Genomic DNA, 14407 nt, shown 5'->3' with positions numbered 1-14407 from the left:
AAACACGATGACAGCAGAAGAAAGAAGAAAAATTCTGGCCAAAAGGGTGGAGACGAAAAAAGGATGGAAGAAAGATTTAAAGAAAACTTCTCCTTGCAGTAATGGAGAAAGAAGAAGAATATGTAGAACTTAGAATGGACTGTTGTGTATAGAATAAAGCAAATGGGTTTAGGGTTGAAGGAGAGATTGAACTTGTGGATGAGAGATGCATTATGTAGTTATTATAGGATTATAGAGGCAAACAAAATTGAATGAGAGGAATGGAAAAGGGTATGCAAATTTGAAATTATGCAGACTTCACTTGGCTCTATGTCTGCATGACCCAATGAGAATGCACCGATGCAATAAAAAAGCGTGTTCCAATAAAGAAGTTTTGCATTAAATTGGATGTTGGAATGTAATCATGATTAGATGTAAAATGACGCTCAGGGGTATGTAAAACCATGTTTAATTGATTGTGATTAGGGTAATTAAGGGAATTTGGTAGTAATTGATTTTTATATATTAATATAGATTGGATTGATAAAATACCCCTAAATCAACAAATTATAGGCGGAAATGTCTTCTAAATTTCTTACAGTCTACTCCAATATTTTCGAACTCTTTGACCAAACAACCAACTTCAACACCTCCTATGTATGCTTTACATGATGCCAGAATATCATGTGCTCGGCTGTAGAAATGTCCAGCAACTAAGTCTTCGAAATTCTAAAAACCAAAAATGACTTAAATCAGTTTCTTGAACCCCAAGAAAAGAAAATAAATCAATTATTTCCAATAACAGATTTTTTTTTTTTGCAGACATCTCGTTGGTATTCAGAAAATAATATTATGACATAACACTGCGTTGAAATATAATCATGCGTCTCTGTAAAACTTTTTATATCAAGGAAAAAAATAAACTTACGTGCTCTGGTGAACGCGGTGGTAAATCAAACATGATAGAGATATACAAGAAATGAACCAAACCTTTGGAGGCTTTCTTATCGTATACATCATTGTCCTCAACGATAGAATGAATGTACTTTGATTATACTCCTGGGCATCCATTTCACCGTCTGGTGTACCCATCGAATCTTCACATTCAGGTTCGTTGAAGTAAGGCTTTGCGTTCAAGATTAGCCCTTGTATGGAGACTAGAACTTGTAGCATTGTTGAAACACCTTTAGTCCACATCTCTTCTTTGCTGCCAGACCAGGTGTTAAGTAGACTGAGACATACTGTGCCGCAGTCATACAAATTCGGGTTGATCTCAAGACCTCCAGAGTGGTAATGGACGTTCTGCCACGAGGGAAAAAAAAAGACTTTTATGTCAGAATTGAATTAAGAATAGTGATAAGAAAATAATGTCAGTCAGTTAGTGTTCTCAACTGCGTACCGGGGGTACATCGGGATAGCCACTGGGAAAGTGAATATCAAAAAAGAAAAGACCGTTATGGTAAGGAGTCCCTTCTGCTCCAATAATCACAGCCCTCATGAGATCCATCCTTGATTCATATACTCTCACAAATATTGTATCTAATGAGCAATAAAGGAAAAAGTCAAACATATGGTCAGATTGAGCGATATGCCAGAAGAAGGTTTCACACTATAGAGTTTATGAATTATCAATTCCAACATCAGAATAAATATCTGGACGGAGTGTATTATGTATAGCAGCACTTCCGCAAACACTAGGCAACCTTTCAATAAGGATGTAGTATAAAGAAAACAAGCCAAGACCCTGTCGATAAGACATGAACTGATTTCGGGAGAAAACTTAACACTGACTGGATACAATACAACCCATATGGTAAACTCCATCAGCACAAAAAAGTAAATTGAATACTAAATGTGATTTGTGATATGACAGAGAAAATATTACAGGCTATTTAGTATTTGGAATACTATACTCACCCGGCAAATGCTTCTCCAAAATCTTCCACTCTTTCAGGATTTGTTTAGCCCAACTCTTTGGATTCTGCTCATGAAATAGGTTAATATGTATATCCATAAAATTAAGAATAAGACTGAAACAAAGTGTGTCATTAAAACAAAGAAAAAAGAGAAGCTAACCTGCTTTGAGGAGGAATTATCATTAATAAAGTGATGATCCGAAGTGTCGATGACAGTATCAAATTGCTTAAAACTTCGAAGTTTCCTCAGAGTTACATTTTCAGCTTTATGCACATCTCTTGCAGATTTGAGAGCACTAGTGGAACCATGCACATACTTAGGAGTGGCAACGAAACTACAAGAACTCTTCGACCAAAATTTTCCTGATTCTACTCCACAAGGACGCAATGATCCGTTCTGTCCAACAAAATCTGAATGGAACGAACTGCTACTCCCAGCTCCCACCTTAGCACATTCAAATCGCCCCAAATATGGCGGCTTCATCACATCTGGATTGTCAGCCAAACCATGCTTCCCTTTGCTGCGGACAGATTTCATAAACCGCCGAGACTTAGATTATATGACTCTACTCCCAATAAATTCTTCTTACTAGCTGCAGCTTTCGAAGACAATTGTGTTCCACAAGATTGCAAACTAGAACTACCGATTTTAAATCCTCGGGTTGTAGAGTTATTGGGCTGAAACGTAAAAGGTGCCTCGATTCCGGTTGGTAGATCAAAATTATCAAAGTGTGCCTGTAATAAGGTACATTCATCTGAACTCAAATCAAGGTAGTCAACATTGATTACACTATGTGATACTGAAGGTTGACGATTACAAGACTCAATCCCACTAATTGTTCCACTTTTTTCCATGCCACACTGCCAATAAATAAAATAAAACAAATTCTTAAAAGGCCCAATTTATAGCAAGAAACAACATAGAACATGTTATACAAACCGCAACTTGATGATTATCACCATAACCCTCATGAAGAGCTTCAGGTGACTTCCCCTTGTTATGTTTACGATTTATTTCACCAAGTATCATCAAATCATCATCGTCATTCTCATCGTCGTCAACAATGTCAATCACGTCATGGAAAATGGACTACAATTAGAATGAATAAACAATTAATCTAGAGTGAAAAATGAAAACCCAGATGAAGAATTTAAATAAAGATGAAAACTTTGAATAGATACGATATAAGAAATCCTAAAGAAACAAAACCATGTTAAAGATTTGAGAGAAAAAACCTGTTTGTGTTTTTTGAACCTGGGAGTATGTTGGAACATTGAAGGAGGAACTTCGACAACATCAGGGTCCATGATTCCAAAACTGTAATAAAATGAAACCCTTGCGTTGTGTTGTGTGTGAGAAACTGAGAATGATGAGTAGGAAAAGAAAGAGTGAACGTTTTGAGCGGGGTTTTCAATTTTGAGAATAAATATTCTCTTCAAGACACACACAAGACGTTATACTCAATTTTTTGGAAAATAGAAAGTCACTCAATTTTTTGAAAATTTTGAAATTCTATAAATTATTAGGTGAATATGAAAGTAGTATTCATATAAAAGAATATCTATAAAAACATTAAATGATGTATCTATTTATTTATTTCCAATATTTAATAGAAATTAATATTCTAATTCAATTGAAAAATATTGACATTATTAAACCTTCCCAAGGAGAAAGGAGGTCTTGGCATGAAATTAGTGGAAGAGTTCAATGTGTCTTTATTGTCTAAATGGAAATGGAGGCTAATCAAAGGTGGTGAAGTGCTTTGGCTTAAGATTTTAAGAGCTAGATATGGTCATGAAAGTGTTTTGCTTGGTCTCTCTGGTGTTTCTTACAGGTTAGCGTCCTATTGGTGTGAGTTTGGAAAAAAGGCACACGGAGGGAGAATTTCTTGACAGTTGTAAATTCAAGCTTGGGAAGGGAAATTCCATTTTATTTTGGTTATTTAATTGGATGGGGGAGTTCAATCTTAAGACGGCTTTTCCGGACTTGTACTCACTTTCGGATCTCAAATATGAGGTGGTGGAGGGTATGGGAGATTGGGTTGAGGGCTGTTGGAGGTGGGGAAATATGGGTGTCGACGCAAATGCTAGTCCTTTGGTTTTACTTCGGGTAGAAGCTCTAAAGGGGCTGCTTGTTAATGCCGCTCCGGATCTCTCGGTGGAGGATGTCGCGTGGTGGATTCCTTCCGAAGATGGGGTTTTTTCGGTAAGATCTTGTTATGTTTATATTTCGGAATATCTTCCTTCTTCTATTTTTGTTCCGGATAGAGAAAAGGCGTTGGGGCTGGTTTGGAAAGCTTTAATTCCTTTTAGATTTAAAGCGTTTGCTTGGAGGATTTTAATAGATAGATTACCCTCTAAAACTAATCTTTTTGTTAGAGGTGTTTTTTCTTCTTCTCTAGATCTTCTTTGTGTTTTTTGTAAAGATAGAGAGGAAAGCATAGTGCACCTTCTCTTTTCTTGTGACATTGCAAAGTTAGCTTGGAGCTCTATTCTAGGGGTGGCAAAACGGGCCCGGCCCGTTGGGCATGCCCGTTTTACCCGCACTTTAGTGCGGGGCGGGCCAAGGTTTTAGGCCCTCACCCTCTAATGTGACCGCCCCGCCCCGCCCCGTTTTCAACGCGGGCTTTTGCGGGCATGTGCATTTTCATAAATTTTTATGTTTTTAGGCTTAAAAGGTGCAATGCCCGCGGGCTTTGCCCGCCCCGCCCTCACTTTTTTGCGGGGCGGGGTTAGGTTTTAGGCCCGCATCTTCAACTATGCCCGCCCCGCCCCGCCCCGTTTATTTGCGGGCTTTTGCGGGGCGGGCTAAACGGGCGCGGGCATGCCCGTTTGCCACCCCTACTCTATTCTAGGGTGGTTAGGGGTGGATTTGATATTGCCTCCTTTAATTTGGGAAAATTTCCTCTCGACTTTTAGTTGTTTTAGAAGGACGAAAGTGAAGAAAGGTTTGGAAAGTGTGGTGTGGATAGCGGTTTGTTGGGGGTTATGGAGCATGAGGAATAATCATATCTTCGCGAATGTTGGTTGGAGTGTGTCGGATATAGTTTGGAGGATTAAAGGGTTGATTTGGAAATGGTCCTTTCACGACGATATTACGTATGGCAATTGTAACTTTTACGTTTTTTGCAAAGATCCTTTGCACTGCTTAAGTTAGATGTCAATTGTTATGTAATATTGCTTGTTGTCGGTTTGGTTCCGATTTTTATAAGAGGGTTTGAGTACCCCTAATACTCTCTATTTATTAAAATCTCTCGCTTAAAAAAAAAATTAACAGAAAGTAGATGGAATGATTTGTAAAATCCTTTAGGAATTTAGAGTCTAGAATAGGATTGTGGCAAACAATATAGATCATCCTTAAGCTCTCTCAAAAAAAAAAAACACTTTGTAAAACTTCGGCCTTATAGAAAAGAAAAAAAAGTGCAAATCTAAAAAGGCTTTTGCAGCAAGTTGAATTGTACTGCAATTTTTCTTTATTGTAATATTTAATAATCTAAACGAATAAATTAATTTATTAATTTATAATGTATAATCAAATCAACGGTTAGATTAAACTTTTGAGATGGCTCCCAATAAGTTTCACTTACTATTTTCAAATTCTAAAGAATAATAAACCATTTTATCTAAAAACAACCTTTTCAATCTAAACAAGCAGAATTTCAATTAATTTTTTACATTATTATTATTATACCTAAATAAAAAAATCTAACATTTAAACAGTCCAATTTTCTATAGGTATTTTAACCTTTTTGTCGGAACTTGGAACTGAAATCCAAATTTTAAATGATTGAACATGTGAGGTTAGAATGATAATTATATCCACAAACTTTTGCACTTCTACTCAATATTAGAAGTTGTATTTCTTAATCAACTATCTACCCAATACTATAATGTTGTCCAAACTGACTAATATACCCTTCCTTCCAAAAAAAATTACACTATCAAAAGGCTATCTAAGTAATTAACAAATTAAAAATTCAACTTTGCCATTTGTGTGTTTTTTATTGGACAAACTCAAAATATTTTATACCCATTCTCTGCAGAACTTCTTTTCATCTTTGTGTTTCCTCTTTCTCTCTTGCGCACAAACCTTTTGTTTTAGTTGACATTATACTTATTTGAGACACAAAATTCTTATTTTCAAATGTCAAAATTTTCTATTTTTCTCACGGGGCACTATCAATAAAATAATCATTTTATTTTAATTAATAATTATCTTTATTTGAGACACAAAATTTTTATTTTCAAATATTCAAATTAAATTTAAATTATTATTATTCATTTTATAATTAAATAATTCATTTCAAATTTAGATGTATATTTAAATAAAATCTATATCGTATTAAATAAATTTGTAACAGGACACGATCAGTTAAATTTACGCAATTTTTTTTTTTTGATAAATATTGCTTTCAATATGCATTTGAATACAAATTTACTATACAAAATTATTTTAACCTATACAAACTCATGAATATCATTAATTTTTTATACAAATTATTTTTTCGCTCACAATTTTAATAAATTGAATTAACATAATTATTAAAAAAAATTATTTTCAAATGTCAAAATTATTCATAATTATTAAAAAAATTATTTTCACATGTCAAAATTTCTACTTTTCACACGGATCACTATGAACAAAATACATATTTTGTTTTAGTTGACATCATACTTATTTGAGACACAAAATTCTTATTTTCAAATGTCAAAATTTTCTATTTTTCTCACGGGGCACTATCAATTAAATAACCATTTTATTTTAATTAACAATTCTTATTTGTAACGGAACACGATTAGTTAAATTCACACAAAATTTTTTTTGATAAAAATTGCTTTCAATATGCATTTGAATACAAATTAACTATACAAAATTATTTTAACTTATACAAACTCATGAATATCTAATTTTTTATATAATTATATTTATCATTCAATATTCTAAATATCTAAACAAACTATATATATAATATCAAATAAATGTACCCGTGCGGCAGCACGGGTAATTTACTAGTTTACTCAATATTAGAAGCTGTATTTCTTAATCAACTATCTACCCAATACTATAATGTTGTCCAAACTGACTAATATACCCTTCCTTCCAAAAAAAATTACACTATCAAAAGGCTATCTAAGTAATTAACAAATTAAAAATTCAACTTTGCCATTTGTGTGTTTTTTATTGGACAAACTCAAAATATTTTATACCCATTCTCTGCAGAACTTCTTTTCATCTTTGTGTTTCCTCTTTCTCTCTTGCGCACAAACCTTTTCTTTCTCTCTTTCCTGTTCTCTGGCCTCTTTTCCCAAACCCTACCTTTGGTCTTCTCTCTTCCCCCTCAAACCCTACCTTCGCCGCTGCCGTTTTCTCCTCCCAATCTTCAATAAACAAATCACAATTTCTTCTCACTCTCATAAGCATATGAAATTTGTAAACAATTTTAGGTATGCATTCTTCTTTTCTCTTATTATTTTGTTTCAGTTTCTTTTGCAATATTTGCTGGTTGTGTTGTTACGGTGAAAATCTCTCTCTCTCTCTCTCTCTCTCCATTTTGTCTCTTTGCTATGAATACCTAGCGCCGTGAAAGACGAACTCGCAAATGCCAAAAAATCATACCCACTAAAATCCTTGTCTCTGATTCTATGGTGGTAGAAACTCATCTTCATCCCTTCCAAATCTCTCACTTTATTCATCTGGGTTTTTTTTGCTAATTTGTTTAACGGGTAATCTTAACAGAGCCGAAATCTGTATTGATGTGTATGCTTGGATTTCTCTATTGATTTCAAGGTCGGATTATTGATGTGTATGCTTGGATTTCTCTATTGATTTCAAGGTCGGATTATTGATGTGTATGCTTGGATTTCTCTTTTTTGCTTACATTGTTTTTATGCATAATTTAGTAGATTTGTACAAAGTATTCATGCCTTAGTTTTGATGCCAAAGTAATTATATATCACCTTTAATTTTTTGGTCTATAACCAGTTTTGATGTTCTGTAACCTAAAATGCTTTTTTTGTGCTAAACCCAAAACTAAGCAGGATGTCAAGGGCTGCAAGACACTAATTTGAACACTAATTTCAGGGTTTGTGTTCCAAATTTTGTTTGTTATGATTTTTGATTTTAGGATTTGTCATAAAAAAACCATAAACATGTGAATCATGTCTTTCAAATAGATATATGTATTCAATATGGCTGAATAATGTCTTTTGGTTTTGTTGTTACAGATGCTTCAAAATGGGTCTGTGATGATAGAGTTATCATTCAATAGGGAGATTTTTAATGGATTACCAAGGAAACTACATTTCTTTGAATCATGGTTTGTTTGAATCATATCTAGCTAGATACCACATAATCAGGTAAAAGCTGAAAGCAAGGACGGGTGATTCGTTTGAATAATGCTCAACTTATGCTTTATTGAATCCATTATTCTTATGCTTTACTGAATCCATTATTCTACACCGTTGATGAATGAATAATTATAATTAATATCAATAATTTTACTGCAGGTAACTCAGCTAACCAAGCAATTGAACTACTCATTCAAAAAGGAGTTCCAGAATCCCACATTATATTTCAGAATCTCATTTCACTGAGTTTATTTGGAGGCTTTTCTTTACAAATACAATCATGGTTGTGAATCTTTGTGATTTTTATATTTTTCTTGCTGAATGTATTTGTCATTTTCCTTTCTTGGAACATAAACAATGATGTTTCATTTGGAGTAGGAAAAGATCCTTAAGAAGATTTGATCTTATTCTCTGTGTTTTTTTCCTATTGTGTAGCTATTACTATGGTGGATGCTTTTCTGATGATGCCAGTTGTTGTGTTGTGTAACTTTGCAGACAAAATCCATGGTAAAGGTAAAAATGTTTATCCCAATATCTCTATCTATCTCTCTTTGATTGTGTTTTTATTTTTGATGCTGATTATTCTAAATTTATTGAAAGAAAGGTGTATAGTATTATATAATAATTAAATATTAGTTAGTTGATTGTGTATATAAAAATATACTTAAAAATACCAGCCATTATAAATGGCATTGCAGTGAGATTATTGCTAATACCATATCAGTCCAGTATAGAGTCTGCTCAATCACACCTAAACAAAACAATTCTTATCTAGATCATTTTTGGAATACTTAAATTCACAATTTAGATGAACTAATTATAGTGTTTCTCATCCTATCTTTTATAAATTGTCTCCATAATTATTTTCTCACCATGTTATGTATAATTCATTTCACCTTATTGATACAGCCATGGACCATAAAAATGAGATTGTTGAGCTTCTTCTAAAGGAGATAAAGGTAATCACTATTAACTCACTGTTGTCTAAAGTCTTAGATTCAATCTAACATGTCTCAATGAGATAGGTGAAAGACATGGAATTGGTCGTTGCAACACGGGAGTTGGAGATTTTGACACTTGATCGAGAAACAACACAGCTCAAAGACTCATTGCTATTCTCTATGTTTTTGCATTGCTACTCTCTATGTTTTTGCATTGGTATCTGTTTTTGCAGAGAAAAATGCATTAACCTTCCTGATATGGACCACAGTTCACACTCAAATTTTAGTTGCATTAGTTGCAAATAGTTGCTTAATGATAGAATATGCATCAAGATAAATCAAAGACTAATTTTTTTGCCATGGGAGAATGAGACTGATTTTTTACTCATGGACTTAATGACAGAAGGTTTGATTGGTGAAAGATTTGTTACAGCTAATTGTTATAATAATATCCATTTATTGCGAAAGATTTGTTGTTAATGGTATAAACCTAAGTTAAAGGAATAGATTCAAATGCACTATTGTTAAAGATTTATTGTTTCCTAATTGCTATAGTTTCTTTTTGTATTGTGAGTCATTTTAATATTTGTAATAATTATCATTCAATATGAATATATCTCAATAATAAATGCATGAATAGTTTTTAAACTTTTCAAATATAAAACTAATATTTTTTTACAAGAGAAACTTTGATAAAACAGTTTTAGAGTAGCTCGATCAAAATAATTAAAAAATATTCAACAGTGTTTGATTTAAGTAATTTTTCTTTTAAAATAGTTCATTGCATTTTCAACAATTTGATTGATATAAAAACCCAGTGACATGCTTTTTTTTTGTCGACATATCTATTTCACTGGATGTTTTTTGTATGGGTTTGTTGTTTTTTTAGTGTTCCGCCGAAATAAGATGTGATTCGCAGATTTTTTTTCTTTTTCATCAATATATTTGTTTTCATGTTAGTTTTTTAGGTTTTCTTCATCTTTTTGGTGTGAAAATTTTCGTTACTCGGTTGTAAATTTTCAGATTCAGGTTTTTGCTTACTCCGTTGTATTTTTTCAGATCCAACTGATGGAGCTACTGCTCTCGCAGTGAGTTTTGCTAAATGTTTCTCAATCTTTCCTCATATTCAATTTCTTTTCTAATTTTTTAATGTGAACTTTTTTTTGCCATGAATTTTTGTTTAAACTCTAAATAATTGATTAATTTTTGTTTTATAAATACTGCTCTAGAGAAACAATGAGAGCGATATTTGTAAATTTTACCAACTCTGAATTTTCTCACTGAAACTCACTATTTTTTCTTAATTTAAATAAAATTAATAATTTAATTTAATAAATTGCATAATAATCAATAGATGTACAAATAATTAATTTTTTTTTTAATTTTACGGGTCACTACCAACGTAATATCTATTTTATTTTTATTAATAATTATTTTAGTTTGAGAGACAAAATCTTTATTTCTAGAGAAACAATGAGAGCGATATTTGTAAATTTTACCAACTCTGAATTTTCTCACTGAAACTCACTATTTTTTCTTAATTTAAATAAAATTAATAATTTAATTTAATAAATTGCATAATATTCAATAGATGTACAAATAATTAACTTTTTTTTAAAAAATTTTACGGGTCACTACCAACGTAATATCTATTTTATTTTTATTAATAATTATTTTAATTTGAGAGACAAAATCTTTATTTCTAGAGAAACAATGAGAGCGATATTTGTAAATTTTACCAACTCTGAATTTTCACACTGAAACTCACTATTTTCACGGGTCACTATCACCACAATACTTTTTTTATTTTATTCAATAAAATATTTGTACATATTTATAGTTATCAGTAAGGATGATTTTCACATTAACATTTCTAAGTATATTCCTAAGAAACATTTTAGTATATGTGCTCATTTCGTTTGTACTATATTATTCGCATTAAGATTTAAATTACCCGTGCGGACGCACGGGTCTTCTACTAGTAAATGGTTATATAGATAGAGTTTTACACAAAATACATGTAATTATGCGTAAAAAAACAGGATGAAACTACTTAAAAATTAATTAACATCAAATTTCAATAATTACAAATGATGATGAAAACTAAAAACTAGATTTGCTTGCTTTTCTTTTAGAGCAAGAAACAATAGATGATAAAGAAAAAACAAAAACCAACTTGAAGTTGATGTAATAAGCCTCTTTAGTATCATCCTCACCATTGAGTTTTGAAAAAAAAATGTTCTATGATCACACTCATGTAGTCAAGCAAAACAATTTTCTGCGAGGGGTACTGCGTGGTACCGGAGGAGACGTAAATATCTTACAGTCGTTAACTCCAACTTTTTCGAACTCTTGGACAAGAGAAGGCATGCATTCAGCTAAACCAGATATAAAATGAGCTGAGGATTGTTTTCCTTCACTCCCATTAACATCTTGAACCCCGCCTTTGACCAAACAACCAACTTGAACACCATTCATGTATGCTTTACAAGACGCCAGAATATCATGTGCTCGGCTGTAGAAATGCCCTACAACTAAGTCTTCGAAATTCTGAAAACCAAAGAATAACCTAAATCAGTTGCTTGAACCCCAAGAAAAGAAAATAAACTTATGTGCTACAAGTAAACGCTAGAGATATACAAGAAATGAACCAAGAGTAGAACAAAACCTTTGGAGGCTTTCTTATCGTATACATCATTGTCCTCAACGATAGAATGAATCTTTTTTCGTTATACTGCTGGGCCTGCTTTTCACCGTTTGGTGTACCTCTCGAATGTTCATATCCAGGTTCGTTGAAGTAAGGCTGTGTGTTCAAGATTAGCCCTTGTATGGAGACTAGAACTTGTAGTATTGTTGAAACACCTTTAGTCCATTTCTCTTTCGTGCTGCCAGACCAGGTGTTAAGTAGACTGAGACATACTCTGCCACAGCTATACAAATTCGGGTTGATCCGAAGACCTCCAGAGTGGTAATGGACTTTCTGCCGCGAGGAAAAAAAAGACTTTTTAGTCAGAATTGAACTAAAAAGAGTGATAAAGAAAATAATGTGAGTCAGTTATAGTATCCTCAACCGCGTACCGGGGGTACATTGGGATAGCTACTGGGAAAGAAAATATCAAAAAAGAAAAGACCGTCGTGGTAAGGAGTCCCTTCTGCTCCAATAATCACAGCCCTCATGAGATCCATCCTTGATTCGTAGACTCTCACAAATATTGTATCTAATGAGCAATAAAGAAAAAGTCGAACAAATGGTCAGATTGAGCAATATGCCATAGAAAATTACAGGATATTTAGTATTCGGAATACTAAACTCACCCGGCAAATGCTTCTCCAAAATCTTCCACTCTTCCTGGATTTTTTTAGCCCAACTCTTTGGATTCTGCTCATGAAATAGGTAAATATGTATATTCATATAATTAAGAATAAGACTGAAACAGAGTCTTTAAGAAAGAAAAAAGAGAAGCTAACCTGCTTTGTGGAGGAATTATGCTTAATAAAGTGATGATCCGAAGTGTCAATGACAATATCAAATTGCTTAAAACTTCGAAGTTTCCTCAGAGTTTCATTTTCAGCTTTATGCACATCTCTTGCAGATTTGAGAGCACTAGTGGAACCATGTACATGCTTAGGAGTGGCAACGAAACTATAAGAACTCTTCGACCAAAGGTTTCCTGACTCTACTCCAGAAGGATGCAATGATCCATTCTCTCCAACAAGATCTGAATGGAACGAACTGCTACTTCCAGCTCCCGGCTTAGCACTTCCAAATTGCCCCAAATATGGCGGCTTCATCGCATCTGGATTGCCAGCCAAACCATGCTTCTTTGAACCAAAAAAAGCAGACTTCACTTTACTGCGGACATATTTCATAAACCGACGAGACTTATCACCATAACCCTCGTGAAGGGCTTCAGGTACCTTCCCCTTGTTATGTTTACGAGTTATTTCATCAAGTATCATCAAATCATCATCGTCATTCTTATTATCTTCGACAATGTCAATCACATCATGGACAATGGACTACAAAAAAAAAACATACAAAGATTATTTGCGGGTAAAGAAAAAGAAAACTTTTAGAAACAAATTCAGTATCTGTATAAATTTAAACCAGAATGCACAAACAATTAATCCAAAGGATTATACCCCTTTTCTCATAAGAACATAAAACAGAAAAACCACTATTCAGTATATTAAACAAAGAACCAAAAAAAATTTATAAATGTTGCAATCAGAAGATTAGGGCTAAACAGATTCTAGTTCTAACAAAGATCACATGAAGCAACGGTGATCGTGATCGTAAGAGAAGTAACAATATGAAGTAGCAAAAACAGTGATTTTTATCTAGAGTGTAAAATGAAAACCCAGATAAAGAATTAAAATAAAGATGAAAACTTTGAATAGATAGAATAAAAGAAAACCTAAAGAAACAAAGCCTGATAAGAGTTTGAGAATAGAAGATAGATAGGAACCTGTTTCTGCTTTTTGAAGATTGGAGGAGGAATTTGGACAGCATGAGGATCCATGAATTGAAAACTGTGATGAAATGAAACCCTTAGGTGTGTGTGAGAGAATGAGTAGGGAAAGAGTGATCGTTTTAAGCGGGGTTTTCAATTTTGGGAATAGATATACTCTTCAAGATACACAACAGAAATAGAAAGTCACTATATTTTTGGAATAGATTTCTTTATACATATAAAAACAATATATATACTCCAGAGTATTATTTAAGATCAATATACCCTATTGCTAAGTGTTCACACTTATACATGGCTAGGGGTGGGAATAGGCTGGGCCGAGCTAGGCTTTGCCAAGCCTGAGCCTGGCCTGCTAAAAAATTCAAAGCCTAAGCCTGGCCTGTAGCCTATAGTAGGTTTATTTTTTTGGCCTGAGTCTGGCCTTTTAGAAGGCCTGATTGGCCTGTTAGCCTACTTAAAAGCCTATTTCATTTGAACATTTGTAAATAAGTCATTCAACTCAACTTTATATAGACTAACAAATTAAAAGATCAATGAGATTAAATGTTTGTTTGCATTGACTTATTTGAGTTTACCTAGTAGTATAAATTTTGTGATACTATTTATTTGAAAAAACTTATGGAAGTAACTTATGACATTGTTCATAAGATTTTTTTTCATCTTATTTTCATTATTTCTTTAAGATAACTAATATTTATTTTTATATTTTAATTCAAAATACAGAATACAATATAATATTAATAAAATC

At 33.0% G+C, this 14407-nt stretch overlaps 3 protein-coding genes across 12 annotated transcripts; 1 reads left to right on the top strand and 2 right to left on the bottom strand.

Moving 5' to 3' along the window:
• Positions 1-546: 546 nt before the first annotated feature.
• On the bottom strand, positions 547-2433 carry LOC131628010 (putative ubiquitin-conjugating enzyme E2 38). Its single transcript, XM_058898878.1, has 5 exons — positions 2056-2433; positions 1897-1960; positions 1379-1518; positions 970-1281; positions 547-708 (listed from the first exon to the last, which is right to left on the bottom strand). The coding sequence occupies exons 1-5, from the start codon at positions 2431-2433 to the stop codon at positions 547-549; spliced, it is 1056 nt and encodes a 351-aa protein (XP_058754861.1).
• A 4663-nt stretch (positions 2434-7096) lies between these two features.
• Positions 7097-9719, top strand: LOC131628001 (uncharacterized). Of its 10 annotated transcripts, none has more exons than XR_009291648.1 (8): positions 7097-7340; positions 7633-7729; positions 7935-7978; positions 8121-8252; positions 8403-8526; positions 8679-8756; positions 9153-9202; positions 9269-9719. XR_009291648.1 is itself a non-coding variant. In XM_058898867.1 (4 exons), exons 2-4 carry the CDS (start codon positions 8687-8689, stop codon positions 9488-9490), a joined length of 342 nt encoding a protein of 113 aa, XP_058754850.1. In that variant the 5' UTR covers positions 8259-8526; positions 8679-8686; the 3' UTR covers positions 9491-9719. The 10 variants fall into 10 exon arrangements, 3 of the variants coding, with proteins under 3 accessions (XP_058754850.1, XP_058754852.1, XP_058754851.1); XR_009291647.1 differs by having other exon boundaries at positions 7097-7544; XR_009291651.1 differs by lacking the exon at positions 7633-7729.
• A 1218-nt stretch (positions 9720-10937) lies between these two features.
• LOC131628000 (putative ubiquitin-conjugating enzyme E2 38) lies at positions 10938-13850 on the bottom strand. Its single transcript, XM_058898866.1, has 6 exons — positions 13654-13850; positions 12653-13204; positions 12500-12563; positions 12263-12402; positions 11853-12164; positions 10938-11734 (listed from the first exon to the last, which is right to left on the bottom strand). Exons 1-6 carry the CDS (start codon positions 13705-13707, stop codon positions 11438-11440), a joined length of 1419 nt encoding a protein of 472 aa, XP_058754849.1. The 5' UTR covers positions 13708-13850; the 3' UTR covers positions 10938-11437.
• Between the last annotated feature and the right edge of the window lie 557 nt (positions 13851-14407).

Source organism: Vicia villosa, unplaced genomic scaffold (assembly GCF_029867415.1).
Source record: "Vicia villosa cultivar HV-30 ecotype Madison, WI unplaced genomic scaffold, Vvil1.0 ctg.000418F_1_1, whole genome shotgun sequence".
NCBI lineage: Eukaryota > Viridiplantae > Streptophyta > Magnoliopsida > Fabales > Fabaceae > Vicia > Vicia villosa.
Note: the sequence above shows the minus strand (reverse complement) of the source record. Positions and strands in the feature narration are given on the sequence as shown.

Bases quoted from the DNA above. Each gene is read 5' to 3' on its own strand.
- LOC131628010 (XM_058898878.1), bottom strand. From the start codon at position 2,433: ATGAAATCTGTCCGCAGCAAAGGGAAGCATGGTTTGGCTGACAATCCA. The intron at 1,961-2,055 runs GTTAGCTTCTCT...TTTCATGAGCAG, and splicing joins ATAATTCCTCCTCAAAGCAG to AATCCAAAGAGTTGGGCTAA. The intron at 1,282-1,378 runs GTACGCAGTTGA...CCCTCGTGGCAG, and splicing joins GCTATCCCGATGTACCCCCG to AACGTCCATTACCACTCTGG.
- LOC131628001 (XM_058898867.1), top strand. From the start codon at position 8,687: ATGGTGGATGCTTTTCTGATGATGCCAGTTGTTGTGTTGTGTAACTTT. The intron at 8,757-9,152 runs GTAAAAATGTTT...TTATTGATACAG, and splicing joins AGACAAAATCCATGGTAAAG to CCATGGACCATAAAAATGAG. The intron at 9,203-9,268 runs GTAATCACTATT...TCAATGAGATAG, and splicing joins TTCTTCTAAAGGAGATAAAG to GTGAAAGACATGGAATTGGT.
- LOC131628000 (XM_058898866.1), bottom strand. From the start codon at position 13,707: ATGGATCCTCATGCTGTCCAAATTCCTCCTCCAATCTTCAAAAAGCAG. The intron at 12,564-12,652 runs GTTAGCTTCTCT...TTTCATGAGCAG, and splicing joins ATAATTCCTCCACAAAGCAG to AATCCAAAGAGTTGGGCTAA. The intron at 12,403-12,499 runs GTGAGTTTAGTA...ATTGCTCATTAG, and splicing joins TTTGGAGAAGCATTTGCCGG to ATACAATATTTGTGAGAGTC.